Source organism: Amblyomma mixtum, chromosome 5 (assembly GCF_055824585.1).
Source record: "Amblyomma mixtum isolate Tamu chromosome 5, ASM5582458v1, whole genome shotgun sequence".
Lineage (NCBI taxonomy): Eukaryota > Metazoa > Arthropoda > Arachnida > Ixodida > Ixodidae > Amblyomma > Amblyomma mixtum.
Genome location: NC_143016.1, coordinates 182,296,463 through 182,317,539, shown reverse-complemented (window position 1 = coordinate 182,317,539; position 21,077 = coordinate 182,296,463). Strand labels below are relative to the sequence as shown.

The 21,077-nt window shown below is 45.0% G+C and overlaps 1 protein-coding gene across 1 annotated transcript in view; it reads right to left on the bottom strand.

Moving 5' to 3' along the window:
* Positions 1-21,077, bottom strand: part of LOC149345005 (complement C3-like) — a 189,155-nt gene that overhangs the window by 17,932 nt on the left and 150,146 nt on the right. Inside the window, exon 24 of the mRNA XM_089547344.1 lies at positions 1,454-1,628. Coding sequence (XP_089403470.1) covers positions 1,454-1,628 — 175 coding nt within the window. The remainder of the gene's footprint in view (positions 1-1,453; positions 1,629-21,077) is intronic.

Genomic DNA, 21,077 nt, shown 5'->3' with positions numbered 1-21,077 from the left:
TAAAAAATTATGTTCGTTTTATTGATAGCATGAGTTTATTTAGGTGTAGGGTCGGGTCGTTCTACAAGCCTCTTTTTAGCGAGAAAAAAATTGCTGCTCTTTTTAGTGGGGATAACTTAAACCCATTTTCCTCTGCCCATGTCGTTATACTGGTTAATATGAAAGGTATCTTTCTGTCACAGGTTGATAAGCTGGATGATGGGAATGCAATTTGAAGATAGTGGACATATACTGAACACATGATGGTCTTTTCTGAAATTTTGGAAATATAATTAATTTTTGTGACAAAAAGCGTGGTACTTAAAATACACCCCTGCGGTACCCAGTTGTCGTGAACGAATTTTTTAGTAAGTGTTGAACCCGGGAGTACCAGAAATGAACGGTGAGGCAGGAAATCTTTCAAGCAGTTCAGCATCCTTACAGGGATACCTAGGTCTGCTAGGCCGCGGAGAGTCCTAAACCGTGAGATATTCTCGTAAGCCTTTTCCATGTCAAAGACTGCCAGACAGCGTTGTCTATGTATGAATGCTTCTCGATTTGTGTTTTCAAAGCGGACGAGATGGTCCCTTGTTGAATGTCCTTTTTTAAATCCACATTGGTGGATGTCTACAAGTTCGTGGTATTCGAGGACAAACATTAAACCAATATTTAAAACACTTTCGAAAGGTTTCCCGAGCAAATTGTAAGTACGATGTGTCTGGAAATAAGAGCGTAGGTTGGAGGCTTTCCAGGTTTCAGGAATGACACAATAACAGCTTTTTTCGAAGCCTCTGGTATTTTTCCCAATTTGCATATTTTGTTGAAGAATTGCAAAAGTGCTTCTTCTGAAGCTTCGGAAAGGTGTGCTAGCATCTCGTAATGCATTTCTTCAGGGCCGTGTGCTTTCTGTTTACCTACCGACAGTGTTTTATGAGTTTCCTCTAGCGTAACTAAGTTATTATATAGCTCATTTGAACTGCCACTGGTTGGAGGTCTTTGTTTATTGGCTTCAAGAATCTGACTTAAAGCCTTGAAATTAAATTTAGGACGCCGTAGCGAGCTTGGGAAAGGGAAACGGAATAGGTAACTGCAGAAGGCATTCGGGAGGGTCGCCATAAAATAATTAAGAAAACGTGCCTTCCTCACACCGCCCTGTCACCTTAATACACATAAAGGAAGCAAATGCAAATTGGCAGGGCATGTGATGCGGTGAGCCGATCAGCGACGGCGGCTTGAGGTAATGCAGTAGGCCCCGAAGCCAAACCCGGCAGGAGGACGCACAGTGTCTGGTGGTAGAAGAAATTAGGAAGTTTGCCGGCATACAGTAGCTGCGACTGGCCCTTGGAGGTGAGGGGGAAGAAAGGCCTTAGTTAAGCAGTATACGTTTTCGGCTTTTGATGACACCAATTTTTGCGCAGGATTTAGATGATTTTTGAAGCACCATCTCACACGCGCGGTAACGCACGCTGCTCACCTGGGTTGTAGTAGGCGTACGCCTTTACTGAGCCCGACTGTAGCTTGCCTACGGGGAACTCCTGCAGAAGGCCAAACTCGATGCAGACATTCGGGTCCGAAGGAATGGGCGGCAGGTAGAAGACCACTCCCCGTCGACTTAATTGGAACCAGTTGACAAGTTTATCAGCCACCAACTGTGATAGCCAAAAAAATTGTAAAGCATTCATCGGAGTTAGGACAGTCTCTAGATAGTAGCTTGTCGACAGTTCACCATTAATAACAGTTTCAAAACGCCTTGACGACCCACTGCTCTCATTGCACGCGGAACAAAATAGTAGCCTTCGTGATTGGCGACAGGCTTGCGATAACTTCACGACACTTGTTACATGACGCACTCAGCAACACGATTGATGTTGGCAAGAGGTACTGAGGGGTGCAGGCTCAGACATTTATTTTTTCGTGTGTCTGCTGCTTTATCCTGTTTGCTTTAATGACGCTAGTATAAATGGTTGCAAGAAATATCAAGTATGCCCTGTGAAATTTTCCTTTCATCATCTCTCCATGTGAGAGGCAGTACATGAGCTCCTATCAAAGACGCAATTCAAAATGCATATGGTATGTAGAAGATATGAGAGCATACGAAAAGGCACACTAAAAGTTGCAGCCTTACTTTTTATATCCTTCAAGAAATAGCTGCAGCTAGCGCTCTACATGTAGCCGTTGGTATATATATACCACGTCTAGGTTTTAACTAGGACAGCGCCTTGACGGAAGGTGAGAAGGCGCTTTCCTGGTTGCGCTAGAAGTGGTATCACTTTACGCTAACATCCCACATGACGACGGAATTCAGGCAACGGTCAGAGCATATAAAGAATACAAAATTCTAAGCACCCCTAGTCCAAGTGCCGTCGAGACACTTACCAATTTGTTCCTTGAACGTAACACCTTTGAACTGCGGTACAGCTATAGGCACAAAAGTGGCGTCAAATTACGCCAACATATTTATGAACAAAATTGAATTAGACTTTCTCTCCTCGTATCCAACCAAACCAGCTTTTTCCAAACGTTTTCTGAATGACTAGTTTGGACAGAAACAGAGGACGAACTCATCAAGTTTATCACCTCATTCAACAAAATTCATCCTAATATCTCTTTTATACATACCTACGCAATCAATAAAATTAACTTGCTGGATGTTTTGGTTCTACTTGAAGGAAGCACATTAATCACTAGTGTATATAAAAACCCACAGAGAGACAATACTATATATATCTTCATTTCAACAGCTTCCACCCACGCCACTGGAAAACTTCAATCTCATAGTCACAGGCGAACAGATTCAAACGAATTTGCTCACAATCGGAAGATTTTGACGAAAATGCTAATTGCATGCGGGTCACGCTAAACAAACAGTATTATCCGTCCTCTCAAAATCAACGGTGCGATTAAAAAGGCGGAAGCAACTAATATTATTCACGTCATTAATGAATCTCAGCCAACATCTCAGCGCTGTTATCTCATAGTAACCTTCACAAGCAACCTTCCGAACATTAATAAAATCCTAAAAAAAAACACTTTAATATCATAGAGCACAGTGACCAGCTTTGAAAAAAAAAATTTCACAACGGTCTCCTAGGTAATATATAGAAGACCAAAAAATCTACAAAAACATGCTGTCCATTCGACAGTCACTAAACCGAGAGCTGCAGGTTGCACACCATGCAGAAAAAGCCGATGCCAAGTCTGTAAACATATGCAAACCAGGGCACTGGCTAAAAGCACCCATTCAAATTTCAAACATTCTATCCGGGAAGACATAAATCCCAGCAACGTGGTTTAAATTCTCGAGTGTGGCGACTGTCGAATGCAATACATAGGCCAAACATACAATTCGTTCCGATTCAGGTTTAATAACAACGGCTCACATAATCAATCACTCCCCAGCCTCCCTTTTTCGAAACACCTCTGCGTGAAAGGCAATGAGTTTGACAAACTTAATGTAACGGTACTGCAGAGTAGCTTCAAAAACACTCGTGAGTGCTAGCAACGGGCATCATATTTTATATTGTTGCAGAGACTGCAGAGAGATTGCAGAGAGTGGACACGGAAGACAGGGCTTTCAAACCACAGGCGTTTACTTCAGGCACCAGCCGACACTGCTCGACCATCGTCTTCTTCACAAACTCAAGAGCTCCTTCTTCCTTCCTTATGCGCATATCAGTGCATGCACCGCTTAATGTAACAATATTTTAATTTAACAATTGCAAAGTGGCATTAATGAAAATCATTAAAGTGGGCACCCTGACCTTTCTTCCGAGGTCAGAGGCCTGCGAAAATACACAAAGCACCACTGACTCTGTCGTCTGAGGTTATGCCCCTTTCTGCATGGCACATTTGTGTGGTTCCTTCCACCCCCCGGTTTGGCTCACCCTGTGGTCCCGCAGTGCCACATAATTTTTCTTTTTACTTTTTTACTTCACTACTCTCTAAACTTACATTTTTAACATTCCTTCAAATAATTCCCCTCCTTCGCCCCTCCCCCCCTTTTCTCTCATAATCCAGAGGCAACAGCTAAACCGCGTAGGGTGCATCATTGCGGAGTGCGGAGAAAAAGCGCTGCCTTATAGTTTTGTTTAGGTTCTTTCCGTTCTCTCTGTTTTTCACTCTTTTTCTTTCGTTCTTTCCCTGCTTTCTTTGTTGAGGGGCAAGATATTTCGCTCTCTTTTTTTTTCTGCCCTCGCGGTCTGGAGGAGGGACAACTTCTCTCATTTTTCCAGGAAAGTTGCTGTACGGCCACGCACCCTGCCGACTATCTCAGAGCTGGACACGCCTGTCAAAAAAGCAAGCGTGCGATGCTTAACAAAGCAGAGGCCGCATCTGCACATTATGTTTTTCTACTGCTTACCTGTTCTACGCGCTTTCTTGTGGGCCCCAGACCCCCTTTTATCTGTTCATGCTTACTTTTTTGTTTTATATGCATATTTTTCTTCTACTTGTGTTTCTCGCTCGAAACATCACCAAAGACAAACGACCTTTGAAGAAGATTGGTCTGCCGAAGGAAACGTCGAGTTAAATTGATATGTTTCATTGAACGAAATTTATACTTCACTATATATATATATATATATATATAGCGAAGTATACGCTTCGTTAACGGAAGCATATTTATTCGACTCGACCACGTTTCGATCGGATAAAGATCGGTCTTCCGATCGAAACGTCGACTCGAATAAATATGTTTCCTTTAAGGAAGTGTATACTTCGCTATATACTCTTGTAAGCAGTTAGGTACTTCATGCATTCGCAACCCATATATATATATGCGCCCCGCCGTGGTGGCTTAGTGGTTACGCCGCTCGGCTGCTGGCCCGAAAGACGCGGGTTCCATCCCGGCCACGGCGACCGAATTTCGATGGAGGTGAAATTCTAGAGGCCCGTGCGCTGTGCGATGTCAATGCACGTTAAAGATCCCCAGGTGGTGGAAATTTCCGGAGCCCTTCAATACGGCGGCCCTCTTAGCCTGAGTCGGTTTGGGACGTAAAACTCCGATAAACTAACCCTATATATATATATATATATATATATATATATATATATATATAAACGTAATTCGGTTGACACACGGTAGAAAAACAACAACTTTATTCTAACGTTTCGACCGGGGTCTGGCCTTCTTCAGAGTGATCACTCTGACGAAGGCCAGACCCCGGTCGAAACGTTAGAATAAAGTTGTTGTTTTTCTACCGTGTGTCAACCGAATTGCGTTTATGTTCTACCGGATCCATCCAATCTTCACCCCCTTCTTATATATATATATATATATATATATATATATATATATATATATATATATATATATATATATATATATATACATACGTAGACCAACGTTTGGAACAATTCTTTGACGTTTCGACCACGGACCGGCCTTCGTCAGTGTGTGGCGAAGCCATTCCATAGTCGAAACGCCAGTAAATCAGTTCAAACGTTGGTATACTATATATATATATATATATATATATATATATATATATATATATATATATATATATATATATATATATATATATATATATATATATATATATATACCGTGTTCTGCAACTTTATCGGCACAGGTTTGAAAAATTCTCCCGCCACAACCGTTGGCTCGTTTGTGGTGAAACCGCGCACAAAGCTTCCTTATTGTTGTCCGTTTTAAGGCATAGTAAGTATAAAAGTGGTACTTACCAGGTTTGGTCACGCGAGATGCGAAACCAGAAGCACCCGTGTTGAGATCGAGCCGTCGTCATCGAATTTCTGCCGAAATGTACTCGTGGCGCCATCTGGCATCGCTGAAGGAAAGCGCCGAGGCGAGCGCTGCAGCGAGCGTGGCTGCTTGATTTGAATGCGTCGTTCGGGCCATGTCGTCTGCTTAAGCGCGTGAAATATTTTTCGGCCAACGCATTTTGAAAACTATCGTAAACAAATCAAATGACTTGACGGTGATTTACCAATAAAAGATATCTTGTCCATTGTCTCGTCGTATTTCTGCCGTCTGCTTTCGCGGCGCTTTCCTTCAGGTATGCCAGCTGGCGTCACCAGTACATTTCGGCAGAAATTCGATGGCGACGGCTCGATCTCAACACGGGTGCTTCTGGTTTCGCATCTCGCGTGACCAAACCTGGTAAGTACCACTTTTATACTTACTGTGCCTTAAAACGGACAACAATAAGGAAGCTTTGTGCGCGGTTTCACCAAAAACGAGCCAACGGTTGTGGCGGGAGAATTTTTCAAACCTGTGCCGATAAAGTTGCAGAACACGGTATATATATATATATATATTCCTTAAAATATTTTGTTCAATACAGCTATAAAATAGGTATAGGATTGCACTCTCTGCCTCGACGAACAAAATATGCTGTAAAACCCCTTCAATTATCCAGGTAATTAACAAAAAAACCACTACCTCTAATTATCGTATCTAGAGTTTGATGGCATGAACAATATGATGTCCTATCAGTTTTTGAAATGAAGAAAAACTCAACTTCTACAGCCCTACAGCGCGAAGAAATCCTACGCTTTTTCCCGCATGTGACCCAAACTGAGCGCACGAGGAGGGAAGTATGGCGCAAGCGCAGTGTGCGCTGGTGACGTGCCGTAATGAATGCGGAGCCCAATTTGAAACGCGTGTGCTAACTTTGCTAGCGTGTGCTAGGGAACCTCGGCGCTCAGCTTAGACCACGGCCAGCGCTATCGACTGCTTCGTCGCTCGGACTAAGAAAAATTCTAGTCATCGTCTGCTACGCGGCCGTCGCTTTTGGGGACACTGATAAGCATTCCTGGCGCTACGCCTGTCTTGTTAATTGGAAAGTTTTTTAATCATTTTTATTGTTGTCATTAGCTTCGTGAAAGGGATAAAAGTACTCTTCTCTGACAGTGTGCAGATTACTGTATCTTTGAACAGTTCGGGTATATCGACATGCATTGTGTTAGTTCTGTCAAGCGCCTATTCATTTTATGTGGCATTGTCTTGATGCTACAATAAATGGTAATGACTGTATAGGAAAATATTCTAACTGAAAAGATTGCATATTTAGCACTAAGGTGCTCCGTACCGACTGGCTCGATACGGTTGTGTTCGCTGAAACACGTTCCGGCAGACCAGACTGTTTGATTTTAAGGTTCATTTCGCCAACAGTGTCGTCGATGGGATTCGCTTCGTCAGGGCAGATATACAATGAGTTCACTAAATACCGAAGACAGAAAGAGCAAGGATGTATGATCCCCTCCATCGCAAAAAAAATTCAGAGTGCGGGCATAGGACCGAATAGCAGACCGCACAACAGCTCTGACAGTGGTTTCCAAGTCGCTGCAGCGACTTGGAAACCGGTAAAGTGCAGACAAAAAGACGGGTGTGAAGTGCAATGGAAAAAATTAGCCGTGGTTTAACTCCGCTTAAACCGATGTGTGGCGTGCGAAAGGGCAGTGACGTAAATGGTGACGCCACAAGCGACACCATAGCAACGAAATGGGGCAAATCTCAAAGGTGTGAACTACTTTTTTTCTGGTGTTATGCAGAACAAATTAACTCGCTGCGATGCCTCAGTGGTTAAGGCGCTCGTCTACCAAGCCGGAGTACCCGGGTTCGAACCCGACCGCTGCGGGCGCGTTTCGATGGAGGCGAAACGAAAAGGAGTCCGTGCGCTGTGCGATTTCAGTGCAGGTGAAAGATCCCCAGGTGGCCTAAATCATTGCGAAGACCTCCACTACGGCACCCCTTTCTCTCTTTCTTCTTTCACTCCCACCTTCCTTCCTTCCCTTACGGCGCGGTTCAGGTGTCCATCAAATTATGTGACACAGATTCTGCGCCTTTTCCTTTCCTCAAAAACCAATTTTTCAGTTTACCAGATGAAATTTTTGGAAATGACACAGGCGAAATTTGGAGGTTTCCATCGTGTCGGCCATAGTTATGTCGGGACCTAAATTTGTCCAAATTCGCCAGGGTTAAGTTTCGAGGGTGGCTGAGGCCAGACTTTTCAAACTACCCAGAACAATTTTGGAGGTCATTATCGCGTCAGGCACGCTCAGTTATGATTGGACGTCCATCTTGGTGGAAATCGTTCAAGGTGAAATTTCTGGGGTCTCGGGCGAAATTTGTACGTCACCGTGTCGGGCACGCGCAATTATGGTTGGACATCGATTTTTTGTTTAAATCGGTCAAGGTCAAATTTCGGGGTGTTCAAGAAGAAGAACTCTAGTTTGGGCTAGTTGGTTCATGATTCAACAGGAAAACAGCGCAAAAGACGTGGACAAAAGAGACAAACACGACCGGACCAGCGCCAACTTGCAACTGAATTTTATTTCGCACCAAACCCGCCTTTTTGTAGGCCAACACGCCCTAACATCCATGTAATCACGCACAGGCAGTAGAAAAGATCACTGTAAGATATCTAACACATGAAGCGCGATAGCAACCACGTAACATACTATCGTGGCTAAAAAAACCCAACAAAAAACCCAACAAATCTATAGCAAACAACACTAACACGGTCATGGCCAAGCAACTCTTAAACTCTAAAAACGATACACACTCATGAGTGATACGAGATGACCAACAAGAAACGTGGAAAAAAATGTGAAGAATGAAGCGTTAAGACCAAAGCAGTGTCAAAGGTAAAAAAAAAAGTTTGAAATGGATGAAGAGTGCAAACCTTAAAATTGGAAACGAACAACCAGCAGTCACATGAATGATAACCGATGACCAACCAGAAACATGAAAAAAGATGGACGCGAGGCTGAGACCAAAGTCAGCGTCAAAGGTATCAAAATGAGAAAAAAATTGGAAACGAACAACCAGCAGCCACATGAATGATAACCGATGACCAACATGAAACATGACAAAGGATGAACGCGGAGCTCAGATGAAGGTCAGCGTCAAAGGTGTAAAAAAACGAAAAAAAAAACGAGAACAAAAACCGCGCAAACAACCGCACATCGTCAAAAAATCGTCAAAAATTGCAACCAATGCCAAAGGAAAGAGCGTGCACAACAAAACAAAACGAAGACGCTACAAAAAACTTTCTAGAAAAGTGTACTCCTCGTTGCTAAGCGTAATAGATGGCTTGCTGACGCATCTGCTCCCTTCTTTCCTGATGTAAAAGGCTTCGACCACCTCTCTCTCAAATCTGTCCTTCCCACTCCTCAAAAAAATAGTTTTCTTGAACTCCGGACGGCAACCCCTGCAGGACGGCAACCCCTGCAGGCAACCCTTGAAGGGGTGTCCCGGGACATATTCTTGCCGGTTGGCGTCACAGTTGCTATGGCAACGAGCGATCCACATGCAAGATGCAAGGTGCATAAGCAAGATTTTTCTTCGGCTTTGACAAGTAGGAAAGGGGGCCTGAAAGAGAAAACCCCGTTCAGGCTAATACAGGCCTTCATAATCATCAGGAACAGCTACGCGACGTCGCGCTTACATTTAAAACCAGCAGAGATAAACAAGATTTACAGTCTCATAACGAAATTCATCAAGAAAGCATTAGGGCTACCTATGCGCATCTTCGAAGAAGCCGCTATCCCTCGGGTTGCAAAATATTTTGGCAGAACTAGGAAAGGGAGTAAAGATATCATAACCATAGAAGCTAAGCATAACACATGCAGGCATAGCCACTCTAGCCAAAATCGGACTCAAAGCAGACAGGGGTATTGAAGAAAGGGAAGGAAGTAATAAGTAATAAGGGCAGCAGGAGCCGCATTAGTGTCGCCCCTTTCCCAAAAAACATGCACCCAGAACTAGGCAAAGAAAAGAGACCAAAGAGAGGCGAGGCGCTGGAACGCATATACAGCGAAAATCCATAAGAAAAGCTCGCCTACGTAGATGCGGCAGGAGACATAAACAAAAAATACACGAAAGCCGTTGTGGTGGACGTCCGGGGCAACCCAATCGCAACTGCCACCATTAGGGGGACAAATATAGTAGAAACAGCAGAGGAAGTTGCGATCGTGTTGGTTTGCGTCGGATTTAAATGACCACTGTGTTATAAGTGCCTGTAAAACTGCTCTCCAAAATTTTGGTAGAGGGAGGGTCTCTCCTCTCAGAGCCAGGATTAAGACAAAGAAAATTGGACCGGCCAATTAACATAATCTGGACGTCGCCCACGAATCTGTCCGTGGCAACGAGGCTGCTCATGCGCGGGCTCGAGATCTCTACCACCAAGCAGCTCAAGAAGGGCCCACCTCGAGAGCCGCGGAAAAGAAGTGCGACTAATAGCATATCAAGCAGTAACTCAGCACTAGAGGCAGCATCGCAGGCAACTTCCCCCGCCCAGTGTGAAGCTTAATAATCAGCAAGCGGTAGCGTGGAGACATCTTCAAACAGGCGACTACGCGCACACAATATTATTTAAACATATTATCCCGGACACTGAGGAAAAGAAATGTGAGAAATGTGGAGTGAGAGGGACCCCCGACTATATTATTTAGGAGTGCACACAATCTCGAGGGAGGACGAATAAGGTAGATAGTAGAGACGCCTGAGAGACCCTGTTGCGTAGCCCGGACCCTGAAGAGCCCTGAACCCTGAAGCCCAGCCCTGGCTGAAGAGGCCGCCGAGATTCAAGAAACCAAGGCCAGCATTTGACGCGGCGCCCCTGTCCATCCCAGTACCTCCTGGCCCTGCAATACTTTGATCTGAGCTAGTTGGTTGTAGTTGGTGATTTGAGCTGGTTCGTTGTATTTAGTTACCAAGCAATTTCCTGTACCCGACCTGCTAGAAAAGGGGGTGGCGTCGCAGTTTTTGTGAGAGACAGTTGGACTGTCACAGAGCTAAATTCTGACTTCCAGCAAGCAGAAGTAGTAGCATTGCGTTTGAGCATGCCAGCTCTCTCTCTGATACTCTTTTCAGTATACCGACCCCCCTGCTTGAATGGCAGGCTCTTTTTGGCCGAACTTGACAACGTCCTCTCAGCCCACTCGCATGAAGATTATATCTGTGTTATAGGCGATGTTAACATAGATACCTTTCGCCCTTCTAGGGCTCTGGTCTCAGATTATCTTGATCTGTTATCAAAATGGGGACTGCAACCAACTATCCAGAAAGCTACGCGAGAAGAATTTCTGTCAGGGCAACTTGTCATCTCTTGCATCGACCACATAAATATAAGAGCTCCGAATTGTGCCCTACAATCTGCTATCGTCGAAGCAAAGCTGTCAGACCACTACTTTGTCTGTTGTTCTTTAGCCCGGAAATCGAACCCTCCAAGAGCAGATAGCGGTAAAAAAGAAATTTCCATCTGCGATCCCAAAATCTTTTACCGACTGGCATCGGAATACGATTGGGAAGTGTTCTTGGAAAACGTGCCCCCGAAAGACATTTATGATAAGCTTGTTGAGCTATTACAAGAGTTTAAGAAAGCGGCTACTCGCGTGGTTGAAATCAGGCAGCTCAATAAAGAAAACTCATGGATGACCTTAAATATACTATCAGCTATAAAAGAAAAAGATTTGCTCTGGGCCCAGTCGAAAAGGGCACCTGCATCTATCCTGCTACGGTCCAAGTTTAAGGTTGCAAGAAATAAAGTAAACGCAATGATTCGTCAGGCTAAAAGAGTACATTTTCGTAACAAGTTCAAGAATGCAGGCCCTGATACTAGAAAAACGTGGTCTTTGATTAACAATCTACGAGGTGTCAAAAGGCGTGGCAATGATGGCAAAGATTTTGTGTCGTATTTCGGCACTGATGAAGAAAAAATAGCTAATGAATTCAACAGGTTCTTCTCGCAAGTTTCGGGCAGTGCGCAGCAGAATCCCTTATTTTGTACTCTGAAGAACAGCACAGTTGAATCTGCACACCTACCTTTGCTAAGTGAGGATGACATCTGTTCAATTATTTTTGGTCTTAAACGCAATAGATCTGTGGGAATAGATGGCATTTCAGTTGATGATTTGCGAACCTTGTTCGACGTACTTAAAGGCGTGTTGCTGTCGCTGTTCAACAGCATTATCTCAAGCGGCATGATCCCGGTGAACATGAAAGCGGCTATAGTTACCCCAATTCACAACGGTGGTGCACGTAATAGGTATGAGAATTATCGTCCTATTTCAGTCTTGCCCTGTTTGACTCAAATATTAGAAAAACATCTGCTGTTTACAATGACAAGTTTTTTAGATAAGCACAAAATCCTGTCACCGTGTCAATATGGTTTTGTACAAGGTAAAGGGACGGAAATGCTTTTGGAGGATTTTTCTGACATGTTAAATCGATCTTTTGAACGTAACCAAGTGGTGTGTGCACTGTTTCTGGATGTCAGCAAGGCTTTTGACAGCGTGTGTCACAGTGTGTTATTGTGTAAACTGTCCAAGTTAGGCTTCCGTGGAGCGTTTCTTTCGCTTTTAGAAAATTTTTTACTGCAGAGAACGCAATATATCTCCACTGGCCGGGCAAAGAGCGCTTCTTTGTTAATTAAAGCTGGCGTCCCGCAAGGTTCTATAATTAGTCCCCTGTTATTTAACGTCTACGTGAATGACCTTTCAAACTTTGTTCCTGTAGGCCTGTACCAGTACGCTGACGATACTGTACTTGTAATCCAGTCACCGAACTACTCTGACTCAATTTCTTCTCTTCAAGCTGCAGCAATAATTTCTATGGACTGGTTCTCAAACAACCTAATTAAAGTTAACAACTCTAAGACTCAGCTTATATGCTTTCACAGCCCGATCAAGAAGGTAGATTTAAACCATCACCTTTTCTTGCACGGATTTGATTGTTCCCAATGTCAATGTATACCCTTGAGCTATACAAATACAGTGAAATACCTAGGATTATACTTTGACAGTGCTCTTTCATGGAATGATCACTTGTCCCACGTTTGTAAAAAGCTCCGAACCGTCTCCTGTGTGCTGTACAACATCAGGTACTACATGCCGCTTTCAATACGCAAAGTTATCGTAAACGCCCTTGGTTATAGCATACTGCGCTATGGCATAACGATTTATGGTCACTGTGCAGTTCGCTGGAAGTGCAGGATTAATTCTCTCCTACGATCTTTATTAAAAAATATCGGCTATGATTTAGGCCTTCCCTCCAATTCTGATCTCTTTAAGGTATTTTCTCTACCTGATTTTGATCGCCTTTTCATGGAAACGATTGTCCTGAAGCATTTTTGGCTTAGTGACTATAAGATTCCGTATGTTCCCACACGGTCTCTTCGACCGAAGGAACCTTTTTGTATTCCCCGACGGTCTACAAGATATTGAAGGCGTTTAAGAGATTATTACGTTCCCTTTCACTTTAACAGGTTACCTCCAAGCGTTCGCCGGGCAAAAACTAAATACAAAATAAAAAAGATGCTGCGATACATTAATTAGAGGGTTTACGACATCATGCATGTGCTTTACCACCTGTCAAGTAAATCTTGTGATGTCATTGGTTACTGCTGTATTTATTGCACTGATCTGAGGTATTGTTATGCCACTTTGGTTTTTCTTCCTTGCGATTTAATCTGATGAGGATTTTTTTTTCCTTCATGTAACATGAGTCTTGTGTCTATTTTGTTCTCACCGTCATACTAATTTTATGTCCGTTATTTTGAATGTGTTTTTTTTTTGCCTGTGTGTATGTCTGTGCGGTTCCGCTGCCTGTCGGGCTCTGCCGCTCAAGCCCTATGAGGCTTTGGCAGGCCGGATTTCTGTACATTTTTTTAAATATTTGGCGCAATAAAGAATTATTATTATTAGTGAAAACGCTAAATTCATTGCAAGGTCTAAAGACAGATTAGAGCGTGAAATAATAGAAGCATATTACACCAAGCAGAGGGGGCATATCTGCATAAGCAAACCTTATCTGCATAAGCAAAACAAGATATTGACCCTTCGTAACCAATTTAAAACGGATAACATCACAATCAGTGAAGATTTCTCACCGGCTACGCGCCAGGCTCGGAAAAAACATTTTGAATTCGGAAATAATCACGCTGGCCCTCACTCTTTTAAGATACGCTATAACAAGCTGCATATCAATAAAAATGCTTTATGTATAACCCTACCAAGGACACTGTTGAAGAAATCGTGGCACGTGGCGAATCGTCTAGATTGGATTCTGTGGCTGGATCTACCGCTTCACCGTAGGGAATCGCGAGGGGTAGTGGACAGTTGCCATCGTCGATATCTGTTCTTTATACTAACGTCAGAAGCCTACTTAACAAGCATACTTCTTTATCTTCTGCCATAGACACATGCTCAGCTGACATTATAGCGCTAACCGCAACCTGGCTCCCAACGCATGTATCGGATTCCGAAATCTTCTAAAACGCTCATCGCTACTCGGTATATCGTTGCGATAGAATAGCCAAACGTGGCGGCGGTGCTTTACTTGCTATTCCTAAAGACATTCCATCATCATGTATCCAAGTCTTCAGCGAATTAGAACTAATATTTGCGTCAATAGTGATAGGTCATCTTAAACTGATTATTGGTGTCTGTTACCGTTCTCCTTCTTATTCGTCTACATTCACTAACGAACTTCACGATGCTATAAATCTTGTTCGCGCACGATTTCCTTCATCACCACTTTTTCTTCTTGGAGACTTCAATTTTTCAACTATTTCATGGACTGCTCAGCCGCCTTCTTCATCGTCCCCTTAGTATCAAGCTAAAGAATTCTTAGAACTATGCACCATGTTTTCGCTAACTCAGTTAGTAACAAAAGCCACAAGGACAGTAAATAACGCTTCAAACACTCTTGATCTAATTCTAGCAACTAATCGAGAGTTAGCTGCTGATATAACGTATCTTCCAGGCATCAGTGATCACGTTGTGCTCAATTTTTGCATTAATATACCACGTCCAAAACCGAGCAAAATAAAAAAAATCATTCTAGATTACAAACGCGCCAACTTTGCCGCTATTAACAATGAACTGGGCATATTTGTTGATTACTTTATTGCTAACTCTGACTACTACTCTGTCGAAAAAAACTGGATATCATTCGAAACGAAGGTTCACGAACTAACTGATAAATATATCCCTAAGCGCATCGTCACCTCTAATCCACAAGCACCTTGGCACAACTCTCACATCAAGCGATTATCGAACAAAAAGAAACGTTTACACCGCCGCGCGAAGCTTTCACCATCTAACGCGCGATGGGCGAAGTACAAGTCTGCTTCCGACGCTTACGTCAACGCGATTAAACGAACAAAGAATACCTTTTTGTCTGCCACATTACCAACTATTTTGAAAACGAGTGTTAGGAAATTCTGGCGCGTTATACACCCTGAGAACAACCAATTAATTAGACTACAAGATGCCTCCGGTAACCTTATCCCCAGTGATCTTTGTGCTTCCGTGCTGAATAACACATACGTTGAAAGCTCTTCCTCCATTTCAAGCGTTAATCTGCCTCACATACAGCACCACAGGTTCCCGACAATCTCACCTATAACTATCGATCCACCTGGCATAGCCAAATTAATTGAATCTTTGAAAAATGATTCTTCACCTGGTTCTGATGCGATTAGCGCTAAATCTCTAAAAAATACTTGTGCTTATAGTTCAGTTATACTAACCAAACTTTTTCAACAGTCACTCGACACAGCAAGCCTTCCTAACGACTGGAAAATTGGGAAGGTGGTTCCACTTCACAAGTCCGGTGGTAAGCACTCCCCTCAAAACTTTCGTCCCATTTCGCTCACTAGCACATGCTGCAAATTACTAGAACATATCATTTTCAAGCATGTCGTTACTTTTCTCGATGAGAATTCATTTTTCACACCTGCGCAACATGGTTTTCGTCGAACATACTCGTGTGAAACTCAATTGCTTGCCTTTACTGATAAGCTATACCGCATACTTGACACCTCATCTTGTGCTGACTGCATTTTCTTGGATTTTTCCAAATCCTTTGATAAAGTATTGCACAAATTGCTACTACATAAATTGAGCCATCTTAATCTCAATCCTAACGTCTTAGACTGGATTAAACTTTCCTTCTTAACCGTTGGCAATTTTTGCGTGCTAATAACACTAATTCACCGATTGTTAACGTGCTATCTGGTGTTCCACAGGGATCGGTCCTTGGACCACTCCTATTCTTAATCTATATTCATGACCTTCCTTCTGCCATATCTTCCAACATTCACCTTTTATCTGACGATTGTGTAATATTTCGGGAAATAAATAACGTTACCGATACTGACACTCTCCAGTCAGACCTCAATTTCGTGTCAGACTGGTGCACTACATGGAATATGGAATTAAACATTAATAAATGTAAAGCTTTGCGTGTTTCCCGTGCACCTGACGCTCTTCCTATATATTATCGTAATAGCACTCCTCTTGATTGGGTAAAAACATACAAGTACCTAGGTATTCATATAACTCAAAATTTAACATGGTCTATTCATATTGACTACGTTATTAATAACGCTAACCGCATGTTAGGGTACTTGCATCGCTATTTCTCAGCCGTTCCCTCATCTCTTAAGCTTATACTCTATAAAACACTTATACGTCCTAAACTAGAATACGCAGCATCAATATGGGACCCTACACATGATAACCTTGTATATTCCTTGTAACTAGTCCAAAATAATTTCGTTGGCTTCATTCTTTCAAATTACAACCGTACGGCAAGCATGACAGCCATGAAATCTAACGTGTCACTCCCACCGTTACAATCTCGCCGTAAAATTGGTCGCCTAACACTATTTCACAAGCTATATCATCACGTTACGCTTCACGACTATTTCATATCACCCCCAGAATACATTTCACGTCGCATCGATCACCGCCACAAGGTTCGCATCCTAACATGCCACACCAAATCTTCTTTTCAGTCATATCTTCCTCGCACATCTGTGGAATGGAACCGCCTTCCCCCCGATATTGCAGCCATTGCAGATAACAAAACCTTTCACGACGCAATAGCTAACATTGTTTATTCTGAAAGAAGTTGATCATGTGTTATGTCTGTTTCCACTGTGTTATGTACATTGATTTTATGTTATTTATGCTTTGTGAATGTTGTTTGTTTTAATCTGGAGAAAATTTATTTTGTACTACCTGTTTTCACTGTATTATATTCATTGTTCTTTATCCTAATTAACCCACTCCCCTCTGTAATGCCTTTGGCCGTGAGGGTACAATAAATAAATAAATAAATAAAATAAATAAATCTGTGTCGCTGTCAGATGAAGAGATTAGTTTTCTTAGTGGGTCTTTGCCAGCGTTATAATCATTGCTTTGGTGATTTTGGCACGTGTGCCTCTTTTAAATCACCCCTTGTATCTGTTGCTTTTTCTGTTTTGGTTCTACCTTTTTGCCTGCTCGTGTGGTTATAAAGTGGTTTTTCTGAGAATAAGCTTAGTTGGAATTCGGCGCCAGTCCTGTCTTGTGTGTGCTGTCTCCGTCTTTTAGCGCCAGTATGCTTTTTGCGTAAACATGTCATGCTCCTGGCCCTCATCTCTCGACTACGAGGGAGATACGGAGGGTAGAATGAGGTTGTCTTTTTCTGTTGGACGATAGTCTCACTCAATCACTAACTCACCCACCCACCCACCCACCCACTCACCCACCTACCCATTCACCCACCCACTCACTCACTCACTCACTCACTCACTCACTCACTCACCCACCCATTCATTCGCACACTCACTGATTCACTCAATCCCTCATTCACTCACTGACTCATTCAATCACTCACTCATTCACTCACCCACTCACTCACTCATCCCCTCACTCACTCACCCACTCATTCACCCACTGACTCACCCACTCATTCACTCACTCACTCATTCCATAATTCGCTCACTCACTCATACTCACTCACTCATCCACTCACCCACTCATTCATTCATTCATTCATTCATTCATTCATTCATTCCGGCCGCGGCGGCTGAATTTCTTTGGAGGAGAAATTCGAGGCCCGTGTACTGTGCGATGTCAGTGCACGTTAAAGAACCCCAGGTGGTCGAAATTTCCGGAGCCCTCCACTACGGCGTCTCTCATAGCCTTAGTCGCTTTGGGACGTTAAACCCCATAAACCAAACCAAACCATCATTCATTCATTCATTCATTCACTCACTCACTCCCTCCCCCACTCACTCACTCATTCCATAATTCGCTCACTCACTCATAGTCACTCACTCATCCACTCACCCACTCATTCATTCATTCATTCATTCATTCATTCATTCATTCATTCATTCATTCATTCATTCACTCACTCACTCCCTCCCCCACTCACTCACTCATTCCATAATTCGCTCACTCACTCATCCCCTCACTCACTCATCCACTCACCCACTCATTCATTCATTCACTCACTCACCCACTCACTCCCTCCCCCACTCACTCACTCACTCACTCACCCGCTCACTAGGCCTTCAGCATCGTATGAGTGCTTCCGAACTAAAAGAGGAAATGGGCGTTCATATTTTTTCCTTCTCTCACTCCCTCCTTCATCTATTCCCTTACGGCGCACGGTTCAGGTGTTCACAGAGATGTGAGACATGCGCAATTTTCTTCCCTCAAAAACCAATTCCAACAAATTCCATTCCCTTTCAGCCTGACTCGGCTCACCCGAAGCACGCTTCCCCCGCAAGATGTCGGCGGGTCCGATCGGACGGTATGCGCATCAAGTATCCTGAGGCGCATGCGGGAAATGCGTTCTAACGACAATACACGCACGCTTTGGCGCCGCAACGGCCACTTGCGACCTCGCCACCTGCGTGTTTTTGTTTGATTTCTTCGCTTGGCTCCTCAGCCAGACAGGCCGGCGCCCTTCTTCCCATAAATATTGCCGCGAATCTTTGTAGCGTTCGTTTGTAGAGTTTATTTCGTCATGCTTCAAGGCTGCCGACGCGCCGCTTTATCGCTTCGTTTGTGACGCAAGACGCGCCTAGATTTATCTCGATTGATGGCATCCGGACGGAGCCGATTCTAGTTTGCGGCAGAATTTTCTAGTAACTTCTAAAGCTTTATCTCGAACGTTCGCTATCAGCTTTAAAAAGAGCACGGCCGACAGCGGCGGTCATTCTGTTCGACAACCGCCGAGCACGCTTGTTGCAACGCCGCCGCCGAGCGATTCAGTTCTTTGCGGGCGCAAGTCAGCCCAAATAAAGAGTTCCGTTTCGAAGACATCCTCTTTGTTTTCGTGTTCGCCGGACTGCAGCCACCACTACATGACATCTGGTGGAGGTGCTAACGGATGTCCCTGTCGCCCTCACCCCCTGTGAGCCGTCAGAGCAGCCCGAGCCGCCTCGAAGATCACGCGAAAGCCGCAGAAGCCGTCGCCCCCGCAGGCGAAGGGCGAAGCAGCCGTTGTCTCCAGCGGTGTCCACCATATTCGGACTGCTACCGGACCGCACGCGAGCGAAGAAGAACCCCTCGATATCGACTTCAGCCATGGCTACGACACCAGCCCTCATTATTTTACACCAGCCCCGACTGCCTCCCACGTTCAACGCTTCACCGGGCGAGAATCCCGAGGAATGGCTAGAACAATTTGAACGTGTCGCCGTGTTCAACCGTTGGGACGACCACAATAAATGAGCCATGTTTTCTTTGCCTTGGAAGGACCAGCGATAATTTGGTTCGAAAACAACGAAGCTTCTCTAGCGACTTGGGAATTATTCAAACAGGAGTTCCTGAAGGGCTTCACGAACATAATCAGGAAAGAAAGAGCTCAGCTGCTTCTACAGTCCCGCATCCAACACCCGAACGAGTCAGTGACCGCGTATGTAGAAGATATGAAGCGCCTTTTTTGACGAGTCGATCCTGACATGGCGGAGGAGAAGAAAGTGGAGCTCTTTATGCGTGGTACTAAAGAGGCACTTTTAGGTGGCCTCACCCGCAACCCACCGAAGACGGTCGCGGAATTCACCAGTGAAGCAGCCGCCATAGAGAGAACCTTGGGAGCACGAGCGCGTCATTTTCCTCGACAGCCCCAAGTGACCTCTCGGATGGCACAGCATTCGGACGCAACCTGCGGGATGTTATCCCAGAAATTGTACGGGAAGAGCTGCGTCGCCTGCTACCATCTTCCAACCAGCCTCAAGTAGCGACCCTTGAGGAAATCGTACGCGAAGAAGTGCAGCATGCGCTTGGCACCCCGTCATCTTCGCCTCCAGCTGAAGCTCCAGCCTTAACCTACGCCGCTGCACTACGCAGTCCTCAGCCCAAACGCGAGAGCCGAAGTCCGCCTCTTCGACGTGAACCAGCTGTTTCCGAACGCCGTCCCCCTGCCCCGCCCGCCCTGCCTACGAACGACGCCGAAGCCCCAGGAAGTGCGACGCCTGGAGGACTTCCAACAACCGCCCGTTGTGCTTCCATTGCGGCGAAGCAGGTCATGTACTTCGCCACTGCCCGTACAGACGCATCGGCCTGCGTGGTTTCGCAATCGACGCCCCACGACCACTCCCCGGCCAGCGACCACGGGAATTCGACGACTACCTGCACAGAGGGGAGTACGCGTCGTGAAGCCGTCCCTCCCGCTCGCCGTCGCCGTCCACCGCACGATTTGCATCACCGGGCCGGAGCTAAGTCGCGGCTGTCCGAGGAAGGTCCCCTAGCCCCCGTAGGGGAAACTCAACGAAGCAACCTGTGGAGGTCAGGTTGCTTGCCGAGGAAACGATGAAGATTGTGGGTTTCTAAGTGGACACAGGCCACCACCCACCGCGGGTTCGAGCTTCGCGCGAGCCAAGGGCCCCGATCAGCCGTCACCACACACACTGGGACACCGATGCGATGCACTCAACCTCCGCTGGGAGGAGAGCGATTCGCCGCAAAGAAATAGGCCTCCAAGTTCACAAAGGAGACGTTTATTCACGTCGTCCTTCAGCAGTACACACACACTCAATCGTCACCCCGTCCCGGGGGCGCGCGAGGAGCAAGGCTCCGCTGCGCGCACGAAGCGACTCGAGCAATATGCGCCGCTAGCACGCCGCTGCAGGAGAATGTCCCCGCGGCAGTGCTGTGATCTCTCTCTCGTGTCGACCGTTGGGCCGGTTGCGAGAGAGAGTGGGCAATCAACGCAGGTACGCCTGTCAGAGGTCGCTGGACCCCGCTGGACAGGCTCGAGCCGCTGCAGGTCAGAGGACACGTGCGGGCGAGCTCGAGTAAGCACTGGTCCGAACGGCAAAGGCCGGCACGGACAAAACAGTAGC